The sequence below is a fragment of the Stegostoma tigrinum genome, chromosome 9 (assembly GCF_030684315.1).
Source record: "Stegostoma tigrinum isolate sSteTig4 chromosome 9, sSteTig4.hap1, whole genome shotgun sequence".
In the NCBI taxonomy this organism is placed as follows: Eukaryota; Metazoa; Chordata; class Chondrichthyes; order Orectolobiformes; family Stegostomatidae; genus Stegostoma; species Stegostoma tigrinum.
Window position 1 is genome coordinate 58,915,815 of NC_081362.1, and position 21,549 is coordinate 58,937,363.

General features: G+C 39.0%; 1 protein-coding gene across 11 annotated transcripts in view; it reads right to left on the minus strand.

Moving 5' to 3' along the window:
- esrrga (estrogen-related receptor gamma a) overlaps positions 1-21,549 on the minus strand; it is a 247,058-nt gene that overhangs the window by 41,673 nt on the left and 183,836 nt on the right. For all 11 annotated transcript variants that reach the window (XM_048535444.2, XM_048535439.2, XM_048535445.2 and 8 more), the window contains one exon: positions 2,236-2,346. In XM_048535444.2, coding sequence (XP_048391401.1) covers positions 2,236-2,346 — 111 coding nt within the window. The remainder of the gene's footprint in view (positions 1-2,235; positions 2,347-21,549) is intronic.

Consider the following 21,549-nt stretch of genomic DNA (forward strand, 5'->3'; position numbering starts at 1 on the left):
AAATCACTTGAATCTGTGCCTCCTCAATCTCAATCCTTTCATGAGCCAACATGATTTTGAAAGATTCTGTCAGCTCTCAGCATTCTTCTCTACAAGAAATGCAATCGCAACCTTTCCAATTTTTCCTAATAACCGAAGTTTCTCATGTATGGAACCATTTTTTGTCAACCTCTCCTGCCTGTTCTCCAATGCGTTCACACCCTTCCTCTAGTGTGCTACTCAACATTGTGCATGCTTATTCCATAAGTTACAACTTTTCTCACAAGTCTGCTGTGCGGCACTGTATCAAATGCCTTTCAAAGTCCATGTACACTACAGCAGTGTTAGCCGTATTAACCTTTCTGGTACCTCTTTTTAAAAGCTCCACAATGCTATTCAAACACAATTTCACCTTTAGAAATCCATGCAGGTGCTTTCAAACAATGCCATGAGGCTATAAATTCTATTATTTCTAGAAGGTTCACCACCACTGACGTTTAACTGACACTGGGCTTATCCTTACAACCTTTTCAGAACAAGGGCATAATGTCATCAATTCTCCATTCCTCTGAAGCCTTCTCCACCTATAGGGAGAGATGAGAAGTTATGGCCAAGGCTCGAGAAATTTCTAATCTCTTTTCATTCAACACCCTTAGAGAATGGCTTCATGCTTTCTTTAGCCAGAACAGGTAATTAATCTGTGCTGTTGGCATTATTCTGCATGTCCAGCCATATAGCCAACTCTGCTAGCCTACCCATTGAATATACTATCCTCCACTTCCATAAACTTAGCATGTTTTACCCTAAGATCCACCATATTATGTTTTTATATATTCAGTGAGGAAATCTGACAGACAGGGTGCACACCCTTAAAGAATGAGAGATATCTGCTTTTTGAATTTTTCAGATAACCTAAATAAACCACATTTTGTTCCTTAATTTGAAACTAAAACTTTAAAGGATTTTATCATTCTAAACACTGAAGGTTTAAGGAAAACACTCAAAAAAAAACGAAACATGTTCAGTTATTAGGATATATATATTAAAATTTTGATTCTGATGGTCAAGACTTCATTGCAAAATATTAATATAATGCAATTTACAGAAATGTAAATGTGAAGGCAGTGTTTCATCAATACGGTATATTACACCGTCCTTGTAAAAGTGTGAGCTCTAGTCCAACTAACATCTGAAATCCCATGAATTGCTTTCAGCTATACTTAATTATTTATTAGTTAATAGAAGAAATATACCAGAAAATATAAACAGCCACTGCCTTGTCCATGGCTATGCACAACTGTGTTCAAAAATCACACAAGCCACGCAATAAAATTATAGTATCTTTCTCATGGTCAAAAGGATTATTAATATTGGCCCATACACATGTGATTTTAAAGTTGTTGCCAATAAAATATAAATCTAATCAACTTAAAATAAATAATCTAGTTATTCAATCAGTTTTGCAATGCATCATTAATGATCTTTTGTACAATATTTATTCTTTGCTGTTTTTGTTAACTGTCACGTAAAGAGAACGGCAAGAAAGCACACAATATTTAACGTGCACTTTCTTGACGGCAAAGCTTCATCCTAAAAGCTTAAAGATTTATAAAGACAATATCCAGCTTATGCAGGATTTGTAATCTTCATTCTAGTGTTTTGAGTTTAACACTATGGTTAGCTTAGAGGCTCAGAGGAAACATACCACAGATATGTTTAATACTGTCAATGTTCCACATTGTATTTGTGGCCTCATGTCTGTGATTTAAAATGAGGATTATCAAACAAACAAAATTACAATTTAAAGACATTTAGAACTTTTTGGAAAGCACAAAATAAAACAAAATCTCTTTATGTCCAATCTATCTTTTACTAACCAAATTCCAATCCAGAATAAAATACATTTTCAGCACATTGCTGCAAGAAGCTTTGTCTTTTAATTGAACAGCATCGGAAAAAAAAAACGGGCAATTCAAAATATTTCCATACGGCTGTACATCATTTTTCGCAAAGTATACCAAGATAGCCTTGATGAAAAATAAAATCTGGCGATTTATAAAATGGAGACTGAATTAGCTTTGCCTATTATCACTCCCATCTGTTTGCAAACTCTTTAACTGGTTATGTGTGCAGGGTGAGTATACTGAAATAGATAAGACATGTCATTGTTTAATTAATTGTAAATGAATGTGCTGAAGCTGTATATGTTAATGGACATCCTGTACAATACAATATAAATTAATTTGTTGTCCTCACATGGCTTTTTGGCTGGTTGAACCAGCTGAGGGTTCAAGTAAGGGCTGTTCTCTGCATCTATCCTGCGCTTATACTTCTGCCGTCCTCCGCGTACTCTATCTAAGCGCACACCTGGAAAAGAACAAAAATAATGTTTAATAAATACGAGGGAAATATAATTGTTCATTAACAAATCAATGGTGCATTATGATGGGTGATCTAAATTAAAGGGCTCCAAGAATGATACACTGTGTAAAACTTTAAAATGACATTTTTAGGACAAATAACTTGACAATAAATCAATAAAAGATGTTAATTTATACCTGTATAATACTGCTTAAACCAGATTTTAAATTGTGCTATCAGTAAAAAGCAACATATTCAATGCATTGCTAGCAAGTGCAAAATAAATCCAACAAAACATTTTAACAACAATACAAGTACATGGCATTATATCTCTATATGCCCTTCCCTTGATTTAGAAATTACTTCAATTTGTAACCAAAGTTTGAGGCAGTCTGCTCTTGTTTCAGGAAAAGATGTACAGTAATGCTGATCAGGAAGACAGCAAAAGTTTTGAAAGATATTTCTATCAAAAATAAGAGATGCACACTGAGGAAAATAGCTTTCATTGGGAATATTTCCTAGCCAAAACGTAACACTCACATACTGTAAAAAAACCTATAAAAGAAATGGAATTTAAAGTTATTTTTTGCTGAATCAAGAGGAAGAAATTTTGCATTGATAACATTTTCTATTTAGAAGTTAGTTTTAAACAAATGCTTAATGTTATTCTGCTTATCCTAATGATCTTCACTTACTTTCTGAATAAAGTGCAAACTTTTCTAATACAGACAGCATACATTGCAGGAATGTTTACAGCGGGTAAACAGAATGACATTTTAAACCAATTGTGTTTTTAGCATTCTATAACAGCTAAATGAAAGATGAAAATGATGGTTTATACCAAATCCGAGCAGGATCACTGCCTTAAGGACAATCTATCCTTTTAATTTATTGACATCAGAAGAAGTCTAATTTAATTATATTAAATTTCTTCTGGGAATATACAGTCACCAAGGAAACCAGCTAACAGGAAGTGTCAATGATTTTGTTTTGTCGTTGCTTTGAATATAACAGCAACTTTGAAAAATGTTGCATGGTTCAAAACTGTCTAAATTTTGCCAATCACTCACATCACCATCATGAAATGGGCTGCCTCCAACAACCCACAACAGGTCAGAGGTTTTAACTGAACAACATCTCTTTCTGTCGTTCCAACAAAAGGCAAGCAGGAAAAATGACTCTGGCAAGATAGCTCAGAGTCAAGCAATGTCCAATTTCTCATTAGGTCTAAGCAGCTATCTAGCTGCTAATGCTGACAAGCCTTGAACCTTTTATTTTTGCTCAGAAATTACTTTGGCAGGAACAGGAATACAGCTTCATCACAGATGCCTGACTGCTGTTGCATTAACCTGAATGAGACCTCAAAGCCTGGCTTTTCAGTGTGGTGGAAATGTGCCCGAATGCAACATGTACAGTCTTTTGTTATCCGGGCAGACACCTGGAGCAAAGGGAGGGCACCATAAAGCTATGCACATTAATAACCTGATTATTTGTGTCTCTGCGCACTTGTATCAATTGGGAATGAATAGGAGAAAGTAAACCACTTACTAAATTGTAAATAAAAGGCAATTACCAAGCAAGTAGATTAATACATAGGGTACCATATGTGCCAAAACTGTAGCGCTCAAACTTTAAAGCAAGTCATATGCTGAAGGAAGAAAACACCAAAATGTTTCATCCTGATTTAACTGTATCTCATCTTCAGTGTTCTCCAATCGAAATCTACAGAACTGATCTGTTGTGCCTCAAAGAGAGTAGGATATGCCTACGAATTTGAAAATAAATTGTATATGTGGGTCTACTGAAGTAAGATGCACAAGAGCATTTGAATACACTTTTCAATGGTATGAATCTTGTCCTGTTTGGCACCCAATCTTCTGTGTGTTTTATTAGCTCCACTGATGTTTTTCCATCATCTGGTGAGATCGTCGGATAGCTGTACTACATATACATTCAGTATTATTGTAAAACTGAGTTACGCCTACGCACTGCAAATTGCATTGTTCAGTACCCTGCCCTAACAGTATTGAAATTGAGTTATGCAAATTTGGGATCTGATTTGGATTCTAATACCTCAATCCCATGAACAGAAGGCTTTGTTCCTATTCTGTCTGTATTTAGGATCTGCTGCATTTTACAGATCTAGAAACATGATTGTGCCTGAAAATGACTCAAATAGGTTGAAGCAGAGGAGGTGAGGCCACCTCCTTAATCCTTAAATAAAGCATGTTGGCCTTCATAGCTTTTTTGCCAAAACGACTTGCAGTGTAGCTTTATTTTGTGATAATAAAGTGTGGAGCTGGATGAACACAGCAGGCCGAGCAGCATCTTAGGAGCACAAAAGCTGACGTTTGTAGCCTAGGCCCCTGTCTTGCCCTAAGCCCTCGATACAACATTCTATCCAACACGGACTGAGTGGTCAGCTCCATTCAAACCTGTTGCATCTGTAATGGAAGCTCAGATAGTTGGCATCCTGGCAGTGGGTGCCAATGTTTGCAGAGCTTCAACACTTACTAAAATTGCCATATCAATGTCTAGGAATCATTTCTACATCAATTACTCATTGCTTTAAACAGTTCTGTGTGATTACAGGGAATGCCAATCCAAAGTGCAGGTGGTGTACTTCTGACTCGAAATGAACATGCACTTCTTGCCCACAATAACGTAAGCTTATGTGCCTGTTTAGAACCTGGGTGTGAAACGTCAATGCCACAATGTCTGAGTTTTAACGAGAGCAGAAGAGAACAACATTCAAAACCATAGCACCAGCAGAATAAACCCTTATTTCTGCGATACCACAGAAGTAATTAGTTAACTATATTTATTATCTTCATCTCACCAGCAAGGTTTCATTTTAATGTTCTTTTACATTGTGAAACGTGGTTTAACGTTTCACATTAAAGGCTCTAAATTTAACTGGGACGCTCCTATTGGTGAACTACACTCAAAACAAAGTTGCTTATAAATGGAAGAAGAAAGGAATGTGCCATATGAATGGCATATGACAACATTTAATACAAGAACATTGACTGAAAAGCAATAACAGAAACATATTTACCATGATTGTCAATTCTTGTATACTTGTAAAGAGTTTATATGGTCTGATCAAGCATCATGTGTTTCAGAATTTGGTGACATGTTTGGGCAGACCATTTAGATGGCAAATTACTTGATTCTATAATTTTTGGTCTTTTTAAGGCGATCACTTTAAAATTAACAGGAAGCTCTGTAAACGGATCTGCATCGGCATGTGTCCTCAGGACTGAGTCATTCAAGGGTTTTTATTTATAGTGAGATGTATTTCAAATACAATTGTTTTATTTAGAGGATCAAGGTTTTGTACACCTCCCTCCCTAAAGCATCCGAATCATTCCAGTGTCGCTCTACGTAACATCACCAAAGTAGAGTTCTGCTCAGTCCCTACTGCTCTGAGGCCTGGTGATGGTTATTATTGGAGCTGTTGAGTGGAGTTTGTTCTGTGCACAACTTGCGTAAACTGAGGATCATTTGAACACATCGGTGTTAAATCTGCCGGACTAAAGAAGTGTTTCAATACTTTGACTGCAGTGACTTCTTTTACTACCAACACAACCATTACTTTTAACAGTATTGTGTAACCCTCTGCCCCAAGTAAAACACAAACTTCTTTTCCCATCCCTCATCTAAAAAGGCATAAAATATCTTTCACTTAATTTTGGGAATCTTTTCTGATAATGTAAAATGGTATCATGTAACCAGTGCTGTTGAATTTAGTTTACATTCAAAGGTTAAGTTAAAATGTACTACGGGAACATTTAGTGGATATCGAAAGTGTATTTGTAAAGAATGTAATAGCAAAGCATTTAAAAATACGTAATATGGAAATGTATGATATGCAGATGGCATGATGGCTCAGCAGTTAGCACCGCTGTCTCGTAAGTACTAGGGACCTGGGTTTAATTCCACCCTCGGGTCTGTGTGGAGTTTAAACATTCTCCTTATGTCTGCTTGGGTTTCCTTGGTGTGCTCAGGGTTCCTCCCACAGTCCAAAGTTGTGAAGGTTAGGTGGATTGGCCATGCTAAATTACCCAAGGTATACAGGTATGTATAGGTTAGATGGATTAGCTATGGGATAAGGAGTGTTATAGGGATAGGATAGGGGATGGATCTGGGTGGGATGCTGTCCGGAAGTTTGGTGCGGATCCGATGGGCCAAATGGCCAGCTTCCGCACTGTGTATGATCAAGCAGAGTCAGCATAGTTTCACAAAAGGGGGAATTATGCTTGTCAAAGTTACTAGAATTCTTTGAGGTAACAAGCAGAATGGGTAAAGAGGAAGCAGTAGATTTCCTAAGATTTACTTAGATTTCCAGAAGGCATTTGTAAAGTACCATACATTAGGCTACTTAATAAGATCAGAGTCCATGGCGTTGGAGGTAGTGTATTTACATGGATAGAGACTGTCTAACTAAGAAGACAGACAGTTGGAATAAAGGGGAGTGTGGCGGGGGGTAGGATTTTCAGGATGGAAATCTGTAACTCGTGAAGTGCCAGTGAAATCAGTGCTGGCACCATAATACTTGTAATAAATATTAATGTCAGGGATGAGGAAAGTGAACATATTAAAGCTAAATTTACAGATGACACAAAAGTAGATGGGAAGGTAATGGTGCGGCTATCGCGACAAGTCTGCAGAGGAATACAGACGGGTTAAGCAGGTGGGGAAAAGTCCCGACAGACGGAATATAACTTGGGAAAGCAAGAGAATATGCACTTTGACAGGAGAATTAGAAGAGCTGAATATTATTTCGAATGGAGAAAGACTGCGGGAAGCTTCAGTACTGAGGGATTTGGGACTACATGTACATAAATCACAAAAATATGACTTTCAAGTTCAGCAGTAACAGGGAGGCAAATAGATGGTTGAAACTAAACAGTGAACGCTGGAAAAACATCCGGATTTGGGAACATCTTTGTTGAGAGAAACAGTTGAGTTTTCAAGTTCAGATTGTCTATGTTTCTTTCACATTTCCAGCATTTGCCTTCAAATTGAATGTTGGCCTTTATTTCAAATGAATTGAGTATGAAAAGAGGGAGGTTCTCTGTTTTCTCCTTCACAGCTGCTGCCAGACCTGCTCAGCTTTTCCAGCACTTTGTTTTTGTTCATGAAAACAGGGAGTCTTGCTAAATCTATACAAGACTCTAATCAAATCACAGCTGGAATACTGGAATACAGTTTTGGGCTCCTTGAAATGTAGGAAATGTATGCTGGCATTGGAAGCAGTTCCGTCAGGGCCTGCTCAGTCGATCTTGGTATGTCGGGATTTCCTTCTGAGGAGAATTAGGTAGGTTTTGCCTGTACTCATTGGAGTTTAAAAGAATGACAGGCAATCTTATTGAAACATACAAAAATTCTTAGAAGACTTTATAAAGGTATATAGTAAAAAGGTTGTTTCCCTTTCTGGGAGAGCCTAAAGCCAGAGGGAAACAGCTCAGAGTAAAGGAGTGCCCAAATATTATAGAGGTGAGGAGGAATTAAAAAAGGCTTTGATAGGTGGTCATGGTATCAAGAGTTATGAGAAACAGGCAGGAAAGTGGAGGTGAGAATTATTAGATCAGCCATGACCTCATTAAAAGGCAGAGCAGGCTCAATGGGCTGAATGGCTCCTATGTCTTTTGATCTGATGGTTAATTTCATAATACATTCATGTGTCATTCCTGGTTTGTTACTGACAGTTCCTTCAGTTCAACCATCAGGCAGAAGGACATTAGGTGAGCACCTTGTTTGCTTACAACTGCAATCACCAAAATTTTCAAGTTTACGTTCCATAAAGGTACATGTTGGTTTGCAACTTCACTGTTTTGCTTACTTTTCTACCATGGGTTTGAAAGTAGCAAACAGTCATGTTTTCAAATGGTCAAAAGTCAGCAACACTTGTCATAAACAAATAATTATTTAACAATTGATATAACTTACAAGGGTTGGTTACTTTACAACTGCAGTGACCTGAACAGTCAAGTAACTCAACAGCTTGCAATCCACAACAACATGCCTTTCCCTAGATCTGCAATCTTTATTTCTTTCCCACTCCCACCCACTTTCTGATTACAGGTTCCACACTGCAGCACTGTTACAGGAATCAATGCTGGAAATTTGACCCACCTTCTCGAATTTTATTTTCAACATTCAGCTTTTCTCATTACATTCTGACCAACAGTTTTGAGTTCGTAAAATGAAATGTAACAATGTAAAAACTTTTATGTTTAAATGAGTTAAAGATGCCTATTTAGCATGAGGGTAAAATGGCACATTAGAATTCCAGTTTGGAGTGTACAAATAAGAGTGTTTAAGGGCAGAAGTTACTTCCAGAGGTGTGGATTACTGAATCTTTAGCAGTCTGCTCGATGTACTGACTTGTAGTGGCAAATCTTGATAAAATGAAGCTGGAATTCACTGCTTGACACGATAAGGCATTTGGAGAAAACAATAAATTCACAAACCACCTGGCATAAACAGGAAGGTAAGAGTCGGTGTAACTGGGCTCAACCTGGATCTACCTGCTACATCCATAAATTCAAAGTGAGCCTCAAAGTCAAAACTATTAAAACAAACTTACGTCAGCACATGCATCATTGTTTTACCTGGTATGAAAGTTATTCCACTGTTAAAAGTGTATATTTCTCAATGTTTCAGCACTTTCTCCCATAATAATTTGTACAAAATACTTTGACTCCCAAGCTTTATATTGCAGATCTCCACTTTTCACTATCAAACTATGAGAAACACAGAGCACTGCAAACACTCCAGGTTAACAGTAAAAAAAACATGGATTGAAAATTTCACTTTTTTTCCTCCTTTGATTAGATGTGCTCACATAATTCTTTTTAATCAGATGTTGTAGAGTAAAAATCCAGCCTTGGTTTATATTTTAAAATGATCAATTTTACGGGAGGCACACGATCGGTAGTAAAAAAATGTTACAAGGCTGGTTTTTAATTCCACAGGTCACATGGAATCCTGCAAGGAACCTACAACAATTTATAATTAACAAACACATTTTTACTCGATGTTCAACTAAAGCTCCACGTTGTGTATTGTTTTTTGATGCAAATAGAATTAGGCAACAATAAACAAATGTGTTTTGCATTTTAATTTTCATGTTATTCAAATAGCACAATGTAGCAAACTCGATGTCTTCTCTCCTTTTTACCACCTCTCCATTCCCCAGAGGTTCAGCAATTCCCTTTGGAAGAAACTCTATGGCTAACTGAAACAGCTTGTCTCTGCATCCTACAGCTTAGCTGCAACAGCATTAGAACCACCAGATGTTTGCCCTATCCCCAACTTACAAAATGGCTAGTCCTTATTCTACCATTTCACCTGATACATACTCTTAGAGGACAGTAACTACACGGCTTCCTGTTCACATGTGCTTTTTTATACCTGCCATGACATAACATTTAGTTTTACAACATTTTTCTGCTTAAATATTGACTTCTATTTTTGTTTCGAATTGCATGATTCATCTTTTAAAATATCAATGCACAGAACATTTCTGTAAAATATCCACTGCCCAGAAAAAATACAAACTTCTTCCACTTTTGTTTATTCAAGTATAGGTACACTGCACATGTTATAAAGAGATGATCCTTGATAACATTTAGTGCGCAATATTTCTGAAGAAGGGTCTAGACCTGAAACATCAGCTTTCCTGCTCCTCTGATGCTGTTTGGCCTGCTGTGTTCATCCAACTCTACACCTTGTTATCTCCGATTCTCCAGCATCTGCACTTCCTACTATCTCTAAAGCCAACAAGTTAGTTTTGACAATAAAAAGTATCCAGACCCCTAATCTCCCTGTTTAAGATGAGGCTATTCTATCAAGACTTCCAAAAGGCCTTTGATAAGGTGCCTCACAGGAGGCTGCTGAGCAAGGTGAGGGCCCATGGTGTTCGAATTGAGCTACCGGCATGGATTGAGGATTGGCTGTCTGACAGAAGGCAGAGAGTTAGGATAAAAGGCTCTTTTTTGCAATGGCAACCGGTGACATGTGGTGTCCCGCAGGGTTCAGTGTTGGGGCCGCAGTTGTTCACCTTATATATTAATGATCTGGATGAAGGGACTGGGGGAATGCTGGTGAAATTTGCCGATGATACGAAGATAGGTGGGCAGGCAGGTAGTACTGAGGAGGTGGAGAGGCTGCAGAAAGATTTAGACAGTTTCGGAGAGTGGTCCAGGAAATGGCTGATGAAATTCAATGTGAGCAAATGAGAGGTTTTGCACTTTGAAAAAAAGAATACAGGCATGGACTATTTTCTAAACGGTGAGAAAATTCGTAAAGCAAAAGTACAAAGGGATCTGGGAGTGTTGGTCCAGGATTTTCTAAAAGTTAACTTGCAAGTAGAGTCCGTGATTAAAAAGCAAATGTAACGTTGTCGTTCATCTCAAGATGGTTGGAATATAAAAGCAGTGAGGTGTTTCTGAGACTTTATAAAGCTCTAGTTGGGCCCCATTTAGAATACTGTGTCCAATTTTGGGCCCCACACCTCAGGAAGGACTTACTGGCGCTGGAGCGCGTCCAGCGGAGATTCACAAGGATGATCCCTGGAAATGGTAGGTGTAACGTACAATGAACGGCTAAGGATCCTGGGATTGTATTCATTTAAGTTTAGAAGGTTGAGGGGAGATCTAATAGAAACTTACAAGATAATGTATTGTTTAGAAAGGATGGACGTTAGGAAGTTGTTTCCGTTGGGCGGGGAGACTAGGACCCAAGGGCACAGCCTTAGAATTAGAGGGGGCAAATTTAAAACGGAAATGAGGACAGTGGTGGGCCTGTGGAATTCATTGCCACGAAGTGCAGTGGAGGTCAGATGTTAAATGCCTTCAAGGCAGAGATCGATAAATTCTTGATCTCGCAAGGAATCAAGGGCTACAGGGAGAGTGTAGGGAAGTGGAGTTGAAATGCCCATCAGCCATGATTTAAATGGCAGAGTGGATTCGATGAGTCGAATGGCCTTACTTCCACTCATATGTCTTGTGGTCATATGGTCTTACTAAAAATTGTGTTTATGGTGTACACTGGATTCAGATTTCAGCTGTTGTATATGGCATTGAAATTTTATGAAAAGAGAAATTGATGGTTCAAATGGCCAGGAAACCATCTGTAGAGGATATACAGGCAACAACATAGAAACATATCATGGATAAGAATTAACAATGTATATAGTTTTTCAGTGAGTCAGGATAGAACATTATTTAGATCATGATCAGTTTAAAATGAAACCTCTTTATCTTAAACGAAAAATAATCACATTTTCCATGTGATTTTTCTATTCAGATGTCCTTGAATGTAGAATGTGGGAAGATCACTGTCTTGTTATCCTGAACTGCCATCATAGTGTACTTGCCAATGTTTTACCATGTGAGTCTGCTCAGAGATATGTGTTGGGATTCAAAGTTACACTGTCCACTTGAAACAGTGTGGAGTTTAGGGTGACAGAACTTATACAAGGAGGGAGGGGGCATAGCGCATATTTTATGTCACTGAGCCATCTATTGATTAGAAACTGTTGACACAGAAGCTTCATTTTCATTTAGTAGAGAATGCAATGTTTCTCTCTTTCAATGTCAAGCATTTTTAAATAAAAAGGTTTCACCACATTTTATGTCACAATGGCAGAGATCATTGCTCTTGGGATGAAATAGCAAACTGCTGGATTAACATATTACAGCCAATAGTGGTAGACTGTAATATTGGTACTTAGGTTTAGAAGTCTTAATATGGCATCAATTTTTTAAAACTGTATAGTCTGGCATGTATTATCAGTTTTACGGTATTATCAGTTTTACGTGAGAGAATTTCATTTTTAAACCAGGTAAATTTAAAAGTAATTCAGAAACAACATTTAGAATAAATAAAATTTGTGGTGAACAGAGTTTAAGTTAAAACAGTTAGCTGCATGAGAGACACCAAAGATCTTTGTAAATCAATATTAATGCAGTGCACGCTGGAACTCTCTGAGGTGATCTCCTGCAGGGACTAAACCTTCCAAATGACTCCCTCTCATTAAAGACCAACTAAAATCTAGTTTCATGCTAGATTTGGAACTGCATAAAGCTTGATTACTGATGTAGTTTGCACTGGAGCCAGACCTTTCTCTCCTCACCCTATGCACATGTTACAACACTGTCTATGCTAATAAAGACTTCTGTCACAGCAGCTGCCTTCATCCTCTGAGTCACATTCTTCTATCGAAGTAAGGAGAAAAACGCAAGAATCCCAGTCTGGACCAGGAACAAAAAGGAATAGACTGCAAGTCATCTGCTTCTTTTGTTATATCGGGGTTAAATTTAATATTGCCTGACAAAGAAAGAGTGAAGAGATTGCAACATGCAATTAACCAATGCCCATTCAATATGATGATTACCTCAGTAGGAAGCCCGAAATCATAAGAAGCTAGCATCAGATAAAGCTAGTCTGCACGATATCAAACCAGCCACTAAAAAGGGGTCAGGCATCATTGAAGCACTGGCAGTTTCTGCACAACTGACTCTTATCTGGAAAACTGTGAAACATGTCACTACCTCAGAGAAAGTGGGCAAAAAGACATATGAAACAGGAGAGAGCCTTTCAGCCCCTCAAGCATGTTCCACCATTCAATATGATCCTGGTTGATCCACCTCAGGCTTTAACAACTTTTTAATGTCAACTGTCATCACAGCCCTCAACTTCCTGTTATTTAGGAAATCTATCTATCTACCTCCTCATTAAGTGCATTCAGTGATCTTGCCTCCTCAACTCTCTGCAGTAGAGAATTCCGGACATTCACTACCCTCTGGAAGAAGAAAGTCCTTCACAGCTCAGTTTTAAAAGAAGGTCCCCTTATTCTGTAACTGTGTCCCCTGGTTTGAGACTACCCCATTGGTGGAAATATCTCTCTTAAACAGGAGCATCACGTCAGTTGCTTTCCAATCTGCTGGAGCCCTCCTGGAATCCAGGGAGGGCATTAAAATCATTCAATGTTTCCTAGGGCACAGTAGTGGAACATGCACAAGGAAAGAGAGAGAACCTATATCTGCAAGCAGCCAAAAGGCCTCCAGACACACACTCACGAGGCAGTGGGAGCAGATAGCCTGGGGGTGGGGGGAAGCCAAGAGCTGAATTTTGTGAATCTGAATGCATTGTCACAAGAAATTCACAATTAAGACATTTAAAAGACATTTGGATATGTATATTTGTGGGAAAGGTTTAGAGGGATATGGGCCTGGAGCAGGCAGTTTAGTTTGGGATCACATTCATCATGGACTGGTCGGACAGAAGGACATGCTATACAACTCTATGACTCTGATTGGCCAAACTCAATGAATATATTTCAAGTGACATCCTACAGTCTGCACCACTAACCTTACCCATGGTTCAAGTCAGCAAACTCCCATCACTTACTTACAAACTTGTACTTGGGAATGAGCCTGGCCAAGTAAATGAAAATTTCAGTGGAGGGCCAGTTTGGGAACAGTAATCATAATTCATTAACGTTTAAGATATTAATTGATCAGGACAAGATTAGTTCTCCGGTGAAAGTGCTAAGTTGGGAGGGAGGACAATTACAACATTATTAGGCAGGAACGGGAGAAATTAGATTGTTGGGGCAGCTGTTTGAGGGTTAATCCACATTTGGGAGTCTTTTTAAAGGCCAGTTGATCAGAGTTACAAGACCTGTATGTTCTTGTGAGGATAACAGATAAGGATGGCAATATTCAGGAACCCTGAATGACATGAGATATTGAAAGTCTAATCAAAAACAGAAAGGAAACATACGTAAGGGTTTAGGAAACTTAAGTAAGACAAGGTCCTTGAGGAGTATAAAAGGGAACAGGAAAGAAATTAAACAAGGAATTAGGAGGGCTAAAGGGGCCATGAAGTGTTCATGGCAAGCAGGATTAAGGAAAAACCCAAGGCGTTTCATATGTACATTAAGACCAAGAGGGTAGCTAGGACAAGGAGAATTGGTTTGGTCACAGAAAACAGAGGCTAGCGGTGGAGGGGTATTTGTCTGATTGAAGATCTGTGAGCAGTGATGTTCCACAAAGACCAGTGATGGGACCTCTGTGTTGTAACATATAAATGATCTGAATGAAAATACAGGTGGTCTGTTCAGTACATTTGCAGATAGTGAGGAAGGTTGTCAAAGCATACATCAGAATATAGATCAGTTGGAAAGTTAAGGCAAAGACATGACAGATGGAACTTTATCTGGACAAGTGTGAGGTGATGCATTTTAGGTGGTCAAGTACAAAAGCAAAGTATATAGTAAATGCAGGACCAGTGGGAGCATCAATATACACAGGTCCATAGCGCCCTGCAAGTGAAAACACAAGCAGATAGGGTGGTAAAGGTGTATGGCATGCTTGCCCTCCTCAGTTGGGGCACTGAGTATAAAAGTCAGCAAGTCATGCTGCTGCGGTATAAAACTTTAGTTTGATCACATGGGAGTACTGTGCACAGTCCTCATTGCCACACTACAGGAAGGATGTGGAGGCTTTGGAAGCAAATGTATAGTTTTCCTTAGAACATCACAGGCTGAGGGGTGACCTGATATAAGTATATAAAATTATGAGGGTCGTGGATGAGGTGGATAGTTGGAGTCTTCTTCCCAGCGTGAAAATGTCAAAAATGAGGTAGCATACGTTTAAGGTGAGAGGCGTAAGATTAAAGAAGTGCGAGGCAACGTTTTTTTTTACACAGCAAGTGGAAGGTGCCGGGAATACACTACCAGGGGAGGTAGTAAAAGCAGTGGCGATAGCAACATTTAAGAGGGATTTAGGCAGACACATGAACACACAGAGTAGAGGGATGTGGGCTGTGTGCAGGTAGACAGGATTAGTTTAGAATGCATCATGGTCAGTGGGTCAAATAGCCTATTCCTCTGTACTGTTCTATGTCCTACAAACAAACAAACAATCTATCGTATAATCTCTATAAATCAGGTCCCATATTTTGAAGGGGATTTCCTTCACTGAGAAGGACCGTTGAGGTTCCTTGGTTGTTTTTTAAATCTTTCTTCTCCTCTTCCCCCTACTCCTCCTGTATAGATGACAACTCTATCCAAAAGGTTGTTCCCTCACAGTGAGGTTGTGTAGCGTGCAGTAGGCTACAGCAAGTCTCCACCCCAACTCTGCTGAGGATATCAAGGCTCCTCCAGAGCAGTTCAGGAACTGCAAATGTTGTTTATGCAAACCAATAACCTAATCTATAACATTTCATGTGACAATTTGGCTTTTGTTTTGTACAAGCTATGCCCATGGATGCTGAGCGCTGGTTACATTTTCACACAGTCAATTGTGTGGCCTGCAAAATACTGAATGGGCCCCCAACTCATGCACATCCTCCTTTTTTACAATCAATATCCACTGTGGCTAGCTTATGGGGCATCCTGGTTTGACAAGGAGCTGTCGACTTTGTGAATGCTTGGCAGCTCCCCCAACTACGGCTACAAAGGCCTGAACATGAAAACGGTTCTAGCCCTGCGCAGCTAGCTTCACGCCAGTGCCTCAGTCTCTCTGGCAAATCCAAGCCAATTCCAGATGGGATCAACCTCATCATTTAATTTGAAGATGGTGCCATTTAGTCAATTAAACTGTTTTCTTTTTTCATTCAACATAGGCATTTTACCTAAGTTCTCAGCATAGAAATTACCGATTTTATCTTACACTCTGAATTTCATAAACAGCCAAATTTTCTTCTGGATGGGAGATGATGAGGCCTTTTTTTCATTTTGAACGATACATGTGAACATGTGTGAGGTTTATTTCTGTTCAGCAGAGTAAGGGTTAGTACTTTCCAACACGCATGAAGAGATTCAATTAATACTAATGAAGATTGCAATTATTTCAATTTAAACCACTGATTAATTGTGAAACACAATGAATATCAATAGCATAAACAAACATGACAGCCAAACCTTTAATCAAATGGATGATCATTAGTCAATTAAAAATTTGTAATCGATTAATATATATAGTCAGTTGATCACCTCTTCTCACCCCAATAAACAAGGCTGTTTTAGATTTTAGTCACAGGGCCACTTTAGCTTTCATCTTACTGAAGAAATGACTGTTTAAAAAAAAAACTGATTTAAATAAAATTTCACTGGTTGTGTTTTGCCTTTCTGAAAAGGCTTTGTCTGAATTTTGTCTTTTATTCAGTGAAATTTTACAGGCAAAATTTCATGTAAATAAATGAAATAAGCACAGGCAGATGAGCAAGTCATCTGTATTGTAGCTCCCAATGGCCAACACCACCTTAGAACAATTACCTGTGGTCGCAGAGTTAGCTTCATCAAACTATCCTTCGGCAAAAAGATATCAAATTGATAATAAGTCACAGGCACTTATACAATATATCAAAAACCATGGGGAAAATTTCATGTTTGCCAAGCAAATTCACAGGCAGAGGATATGAAAGAAGTTGCAGACCACTCTCCCTACATGAACACACACTCACCACCAAGACCAAGTTCAGGAAGGGTGAAGTGCAGCCTTCCCACCTGTTATCACCTTCGGCAGTTTATGTTGTCACTTAAGGACCGCTTATAACACCAGCCTGGAGTTACTGGTCTTCACCCAGCATCAAGTAGGACACTTGCCACGCAAGAAGGCCTCCCATTGAATCGCTCTGGCTTTGCCAGGAGCCCTATCAAAATACCTGACATTCCAAAGCGAGTGTCAACAGGAAGCCAGCCCCCGACCTTTGCTTCTGGCCGACTTGCTTTCCCCACCATCCCTACACTGCCAACATTGACCTTTACCTCAATCTCCAAGATTGATCCCTCCTGCTGTTCCAGATGCAGGACTATTGGTTGCTACTGCCCCCTGGTGGAACTGCAGCAGTTGAGGGCCAAGTGCTTTTTATTTGCTCTTTGGTTAGGATTTCCACTGTACTGTGGACTTGACCAAGTGTAAGACCCATCGTTGTCAAGGTAAATGCCTGACTAATTCACGATAGCACTGGGTCTGCCAGAGGGAAGCAAGTCATGAATTTGCATTAATACGATCACAGGCACAATCTAGTTAGCCAAACTGAGGTTATCTCAGTTATGGGAATTGAGGTTCACAAACCTAAACGCAAATATGAGACACAGATAATGGGAACTGCAGATGCTGCAGAATCCAAGATAACAAAGTGTGTGTGGGGCTGGATGAACACAGCAGGCCAAGCAGCATTTTAGGAGCATAAAAGCTGACGTTTCGGGCCTAGACCCTTTTCTGATGAAGAGTCTAGGCCCGTAACGTCAGCTTTTGTGCTCCGAAGATGCTGCTTGGCCTGCTGTGTTCATCCAGCCCCACACTTTGTTATCTTGCATATATGAGACACATACCTTGCAGGGTAGATTTCTTTCTCCAACTCCTGTGACTAGAAATCTCATCAGTTACTTGGCTCCTTCATAACCATGAGATTTCTTTACATAAACATTTATAGAGCGGGGTTTGGAGGGATTAAGCTTCTCCATTAAGCTAATGATAGGTTGCAGTCATATGCAGTCTGGCTTGTGACTGTTAAACACTTACAATGATCAGGGTGAAGTCTGACTGGGTGAACAAGCCTGTCCAAATGAGGTAGCCACACTGATACCATCATGGCACAGAAGGCCATCATTTGTGGCTGTGTCCTTGTTTCACCTTAGTCTTTGGAAAACCGCCATCAAAAACATGTGCGTAGAATCACAGAATCATATTTCCAGTTGTGATAAAGTCAGTGACCTGATGTGTGAGCTGCTGAGTGTTGTAGCTCCTTCATGTTTTAAGCGTGAATCTTGCCAGCTTTGCAGGAGGCAGTGCCATTGTGATGCCAGGAACACAGCACTGGTAGCTGCAATGGGGTGATGGTCACTAGCCACACAGCAGGCATCTGATTCTCTTGATCTTTTCTTATGGGCGCTGACCTCCATTGCCACCCTTGTCCAAGCTGCTTGGTTAGTCTTTTGTCACCATCCATAAAGAAAAGAATTTCCCTTCTCTTTTTGACAGCCTTCACGAGAACCGAGAGGGATTTCCCACTAACTCACGGCATTGTGTTTCACCTGACATCTGAAGCAGTCATTTGGGACGATGAGTAGAGGCTGAGTGATGGTCCTGGCTTGCAGTGAGTCAGTTGCTGTCCAGGTGCCTTTTATAAATCGTGCCTGAATGATGCAGCGTGGAAGGTTCTGGTGAATGGGGAAAGAATTTTCTGTCTGAAAAATGTGGTGCTGTAACTGCATTTGCACATGTAACGAGCAGAGAAGACTGTAATTGCGTGGGAAAGCCAGAACTGCTTCCAAGTGGAAATCCCTCCTAACTGTACACCCTCTCCTTCAATACTCAGTCTAAAAAAATGCAAATTCTGCCCTGGTCCCTGCATGCAGTTTCTGTCAGTGAAAGCCCCTTTCTGTTGTCTCACTTTTCAGAAAAAAAACTATTTTCATCATAAATCCTGAGTTCACATTTACAATGGAAAGTGCCTACATAAACTCATCACTCCAGAACTACACTTTCCTTCTTCAGTCTTGCAATAGTTCTCCCCTGAGCCAATACTGCAGATAAAGTCCTATGCTCCTTCCAACCCTGCTTCACCACCCAAACAAACATCAATTCTGCTCTTAAGTGTAAATAATACCACAAAATTTAAATATTAAGAAGAGAAAGGGATAGACCTTAGGAACTGCATCTCATCTCAGTGCTCCAATCCAATTATCTCGTGTTTCCCCGCCGCCCCTTCACAATGCCTTCCAAACCATCCCCACTTGGGAGATGGGCTAGTCATAAAAACAATCAAGGCTTTGGAGACATGTATTTCTGAAGGGTCCAGGCCCAAAATGTCAGCTTTCCTGCTCCTGTGATGCTGCTTGGCCTGCTGTGTTCATCCAGCTCCATACCTCATTATCTTTGGAGACAGGTACAAGTCTTCAATAAAAATTTTATTTAGAAACATTACAATGCAAAAATTTACAATTTTGAAGTGTTATAATCTCAATTTGCATAAATTAAACTTTGGCCACATTGAGAAAATAAGATGGTGACTGTTAAAAATATCTTGAACAGTTTTGTTGGTTTGCTTAAGTTTGTTTCTGATTAATCATTCAGGACTGTTTCTCTTCATTCCTCACTAATGCTTTTCACTGCAAATTTATATATTTGCGACATCATTACGGCACTACCTCTTTTCTACCATCCAATTGGAGAAAACACATTCAAGGAATGTTACTTTGCTTTCTTTAAATTGGTAAACATGTGTAGAGAAGTGAATAAACACTGCAATTCTATTTTAACATAGTAATGTCTCTCTTCTCCCCACTGAGCTTGTTTTCTCAGCCTTTACTGAAGAGTCCCCTAATGATCACTTACCCTCTTGCCATAGCAAGACCAAATAAAGCCATATTCAATCTCATTTCAAAACAGAAGAAATGGTCGCAAAAGGACAGATTTGGATTATGTGTTTATTACCTTCTAATGAAGACAATGTGAGGTTTTCTTAATTGTTGTCTTGATAGGAACTGACAAAATGCATCACACTCAAGGTTGGCGGAGTCAAGTGTCAGGTGGCCCCTGGGTTCTAACCTGCAACCTTTGAATTCTTATCACTATACCACTAGGTTGCTGCTGCCATTATTTTCAATATGTCTTCTCCAATCAATACTTACTAATTTTGTTACAGCAAGACTGTCCTATTAAAGTATGGATGGGTAGCAATAAAACAGAAATATATTCACTCGCTATAAATCATCCTTTAAAGCTTAAATTTTAATATTCCTACTGTAGAAATGTCATGTTTCCAGCGATTTAAAGAACGGATAGATGTTGCAAAGTTAAAATACTTAATATCGTGACCAGCTGGTGGAACTTCTGTCAAACTCTTTGTTTTAGGGATGGACTGGGAGACAAAAATGCAACAGTATAAAATGTTTGTGGATACAGACACCATTACGGCTATAGTGAATTGGATAAAGAGCTGTACAAAATGATTATCCAAAGCTTATTGTGCTGTCACTCTTCTGTTTAAATAGCACTTTTAGAATTAACATAGAAATAGCCTTTGGAATGTTAATCTTTCAATATGATTCTTTACGAACTCAACATGGATTCAAAATGCTTCTTTTCATTACTTTTGAAGTAACTCAGAAAAAGCTCAGTTAATATTTCCTTCATGTCCATATTGGGTTTTGCCAGCCTTTGTGAGCAATTATTTGCTTTTCTTGTGTATGACAAATTGAAACACAATACAGAAATTATGTTTAAAGGACAAAAACTTCGGGTGCACACAAAATTGGTACAGGGGAGCTTGTGGATGAATACATGCTCAGAATTTTCTTCTGGGTTGAATAATTGAGATTTCAGACAGGCAGTACTCCATATACACCAGGTGCCTAAATACTAAACAGCAACTACTGATCTGATGTTGGCACTAGCAGTCTGATTACAGTACTAGAGGGCATAACGGTACTGCTCAGGAGATAGTCGGTTCAGCTAACAGTTTCTGTGGGTAACAGTATCAGCAGTAAAATCGCCAATTTTTCAGATTTTAAACTGTGTGTTTCAAGAGGAAAGAAAACTTCAAAATTGGCTGCAACTGCTATCACTGAGTGGGAAGCACAGGAAAAAAAAAATTCAGCTGCCTAAGCATGTCTTTTAAGAGTAAAATGAACTGATATGCACAGTATTATTGGTGTCACTGCATATTTTAATTGATTTCAGATTACTTATTTTTGACTACAAAGCAGAAAACTCTCTTGAATTAAAAATAGCTACCAAATGCTGCATAACATTTTGGACCACTGGAGAGCTAACTTGGTATTCATACTGTAACCAAATATTGGCAATATAAGCTTATTTATTACACACAACTGTTGTGATATCACTCAATGTATCCTGTTTCCTCTGTGCTTTACCACAATGACACCATCTGGTGTCTTTCTACGATGGGTGACTGCAGAGGTAATGACAGAAAATGCTATAGTTAGTTGTCACCAAGTTTAACAACATGTCTGCCTGTGTTTGTGTCAGCTTATTTCCTGCTACTTACACCTCGTGCATAGTAAACTTAATAATGCTAACCCTTATTGCACAGTTTATTTTCCAGAAAATTAACTCCAAGCTAATTAATGATTTAATCAAATTGGATCAAATTAAAAATTGTAAATTATATTTCAAAAGCCTGAAAAAATTTGACCATTTACAATGAACAAATATTCCT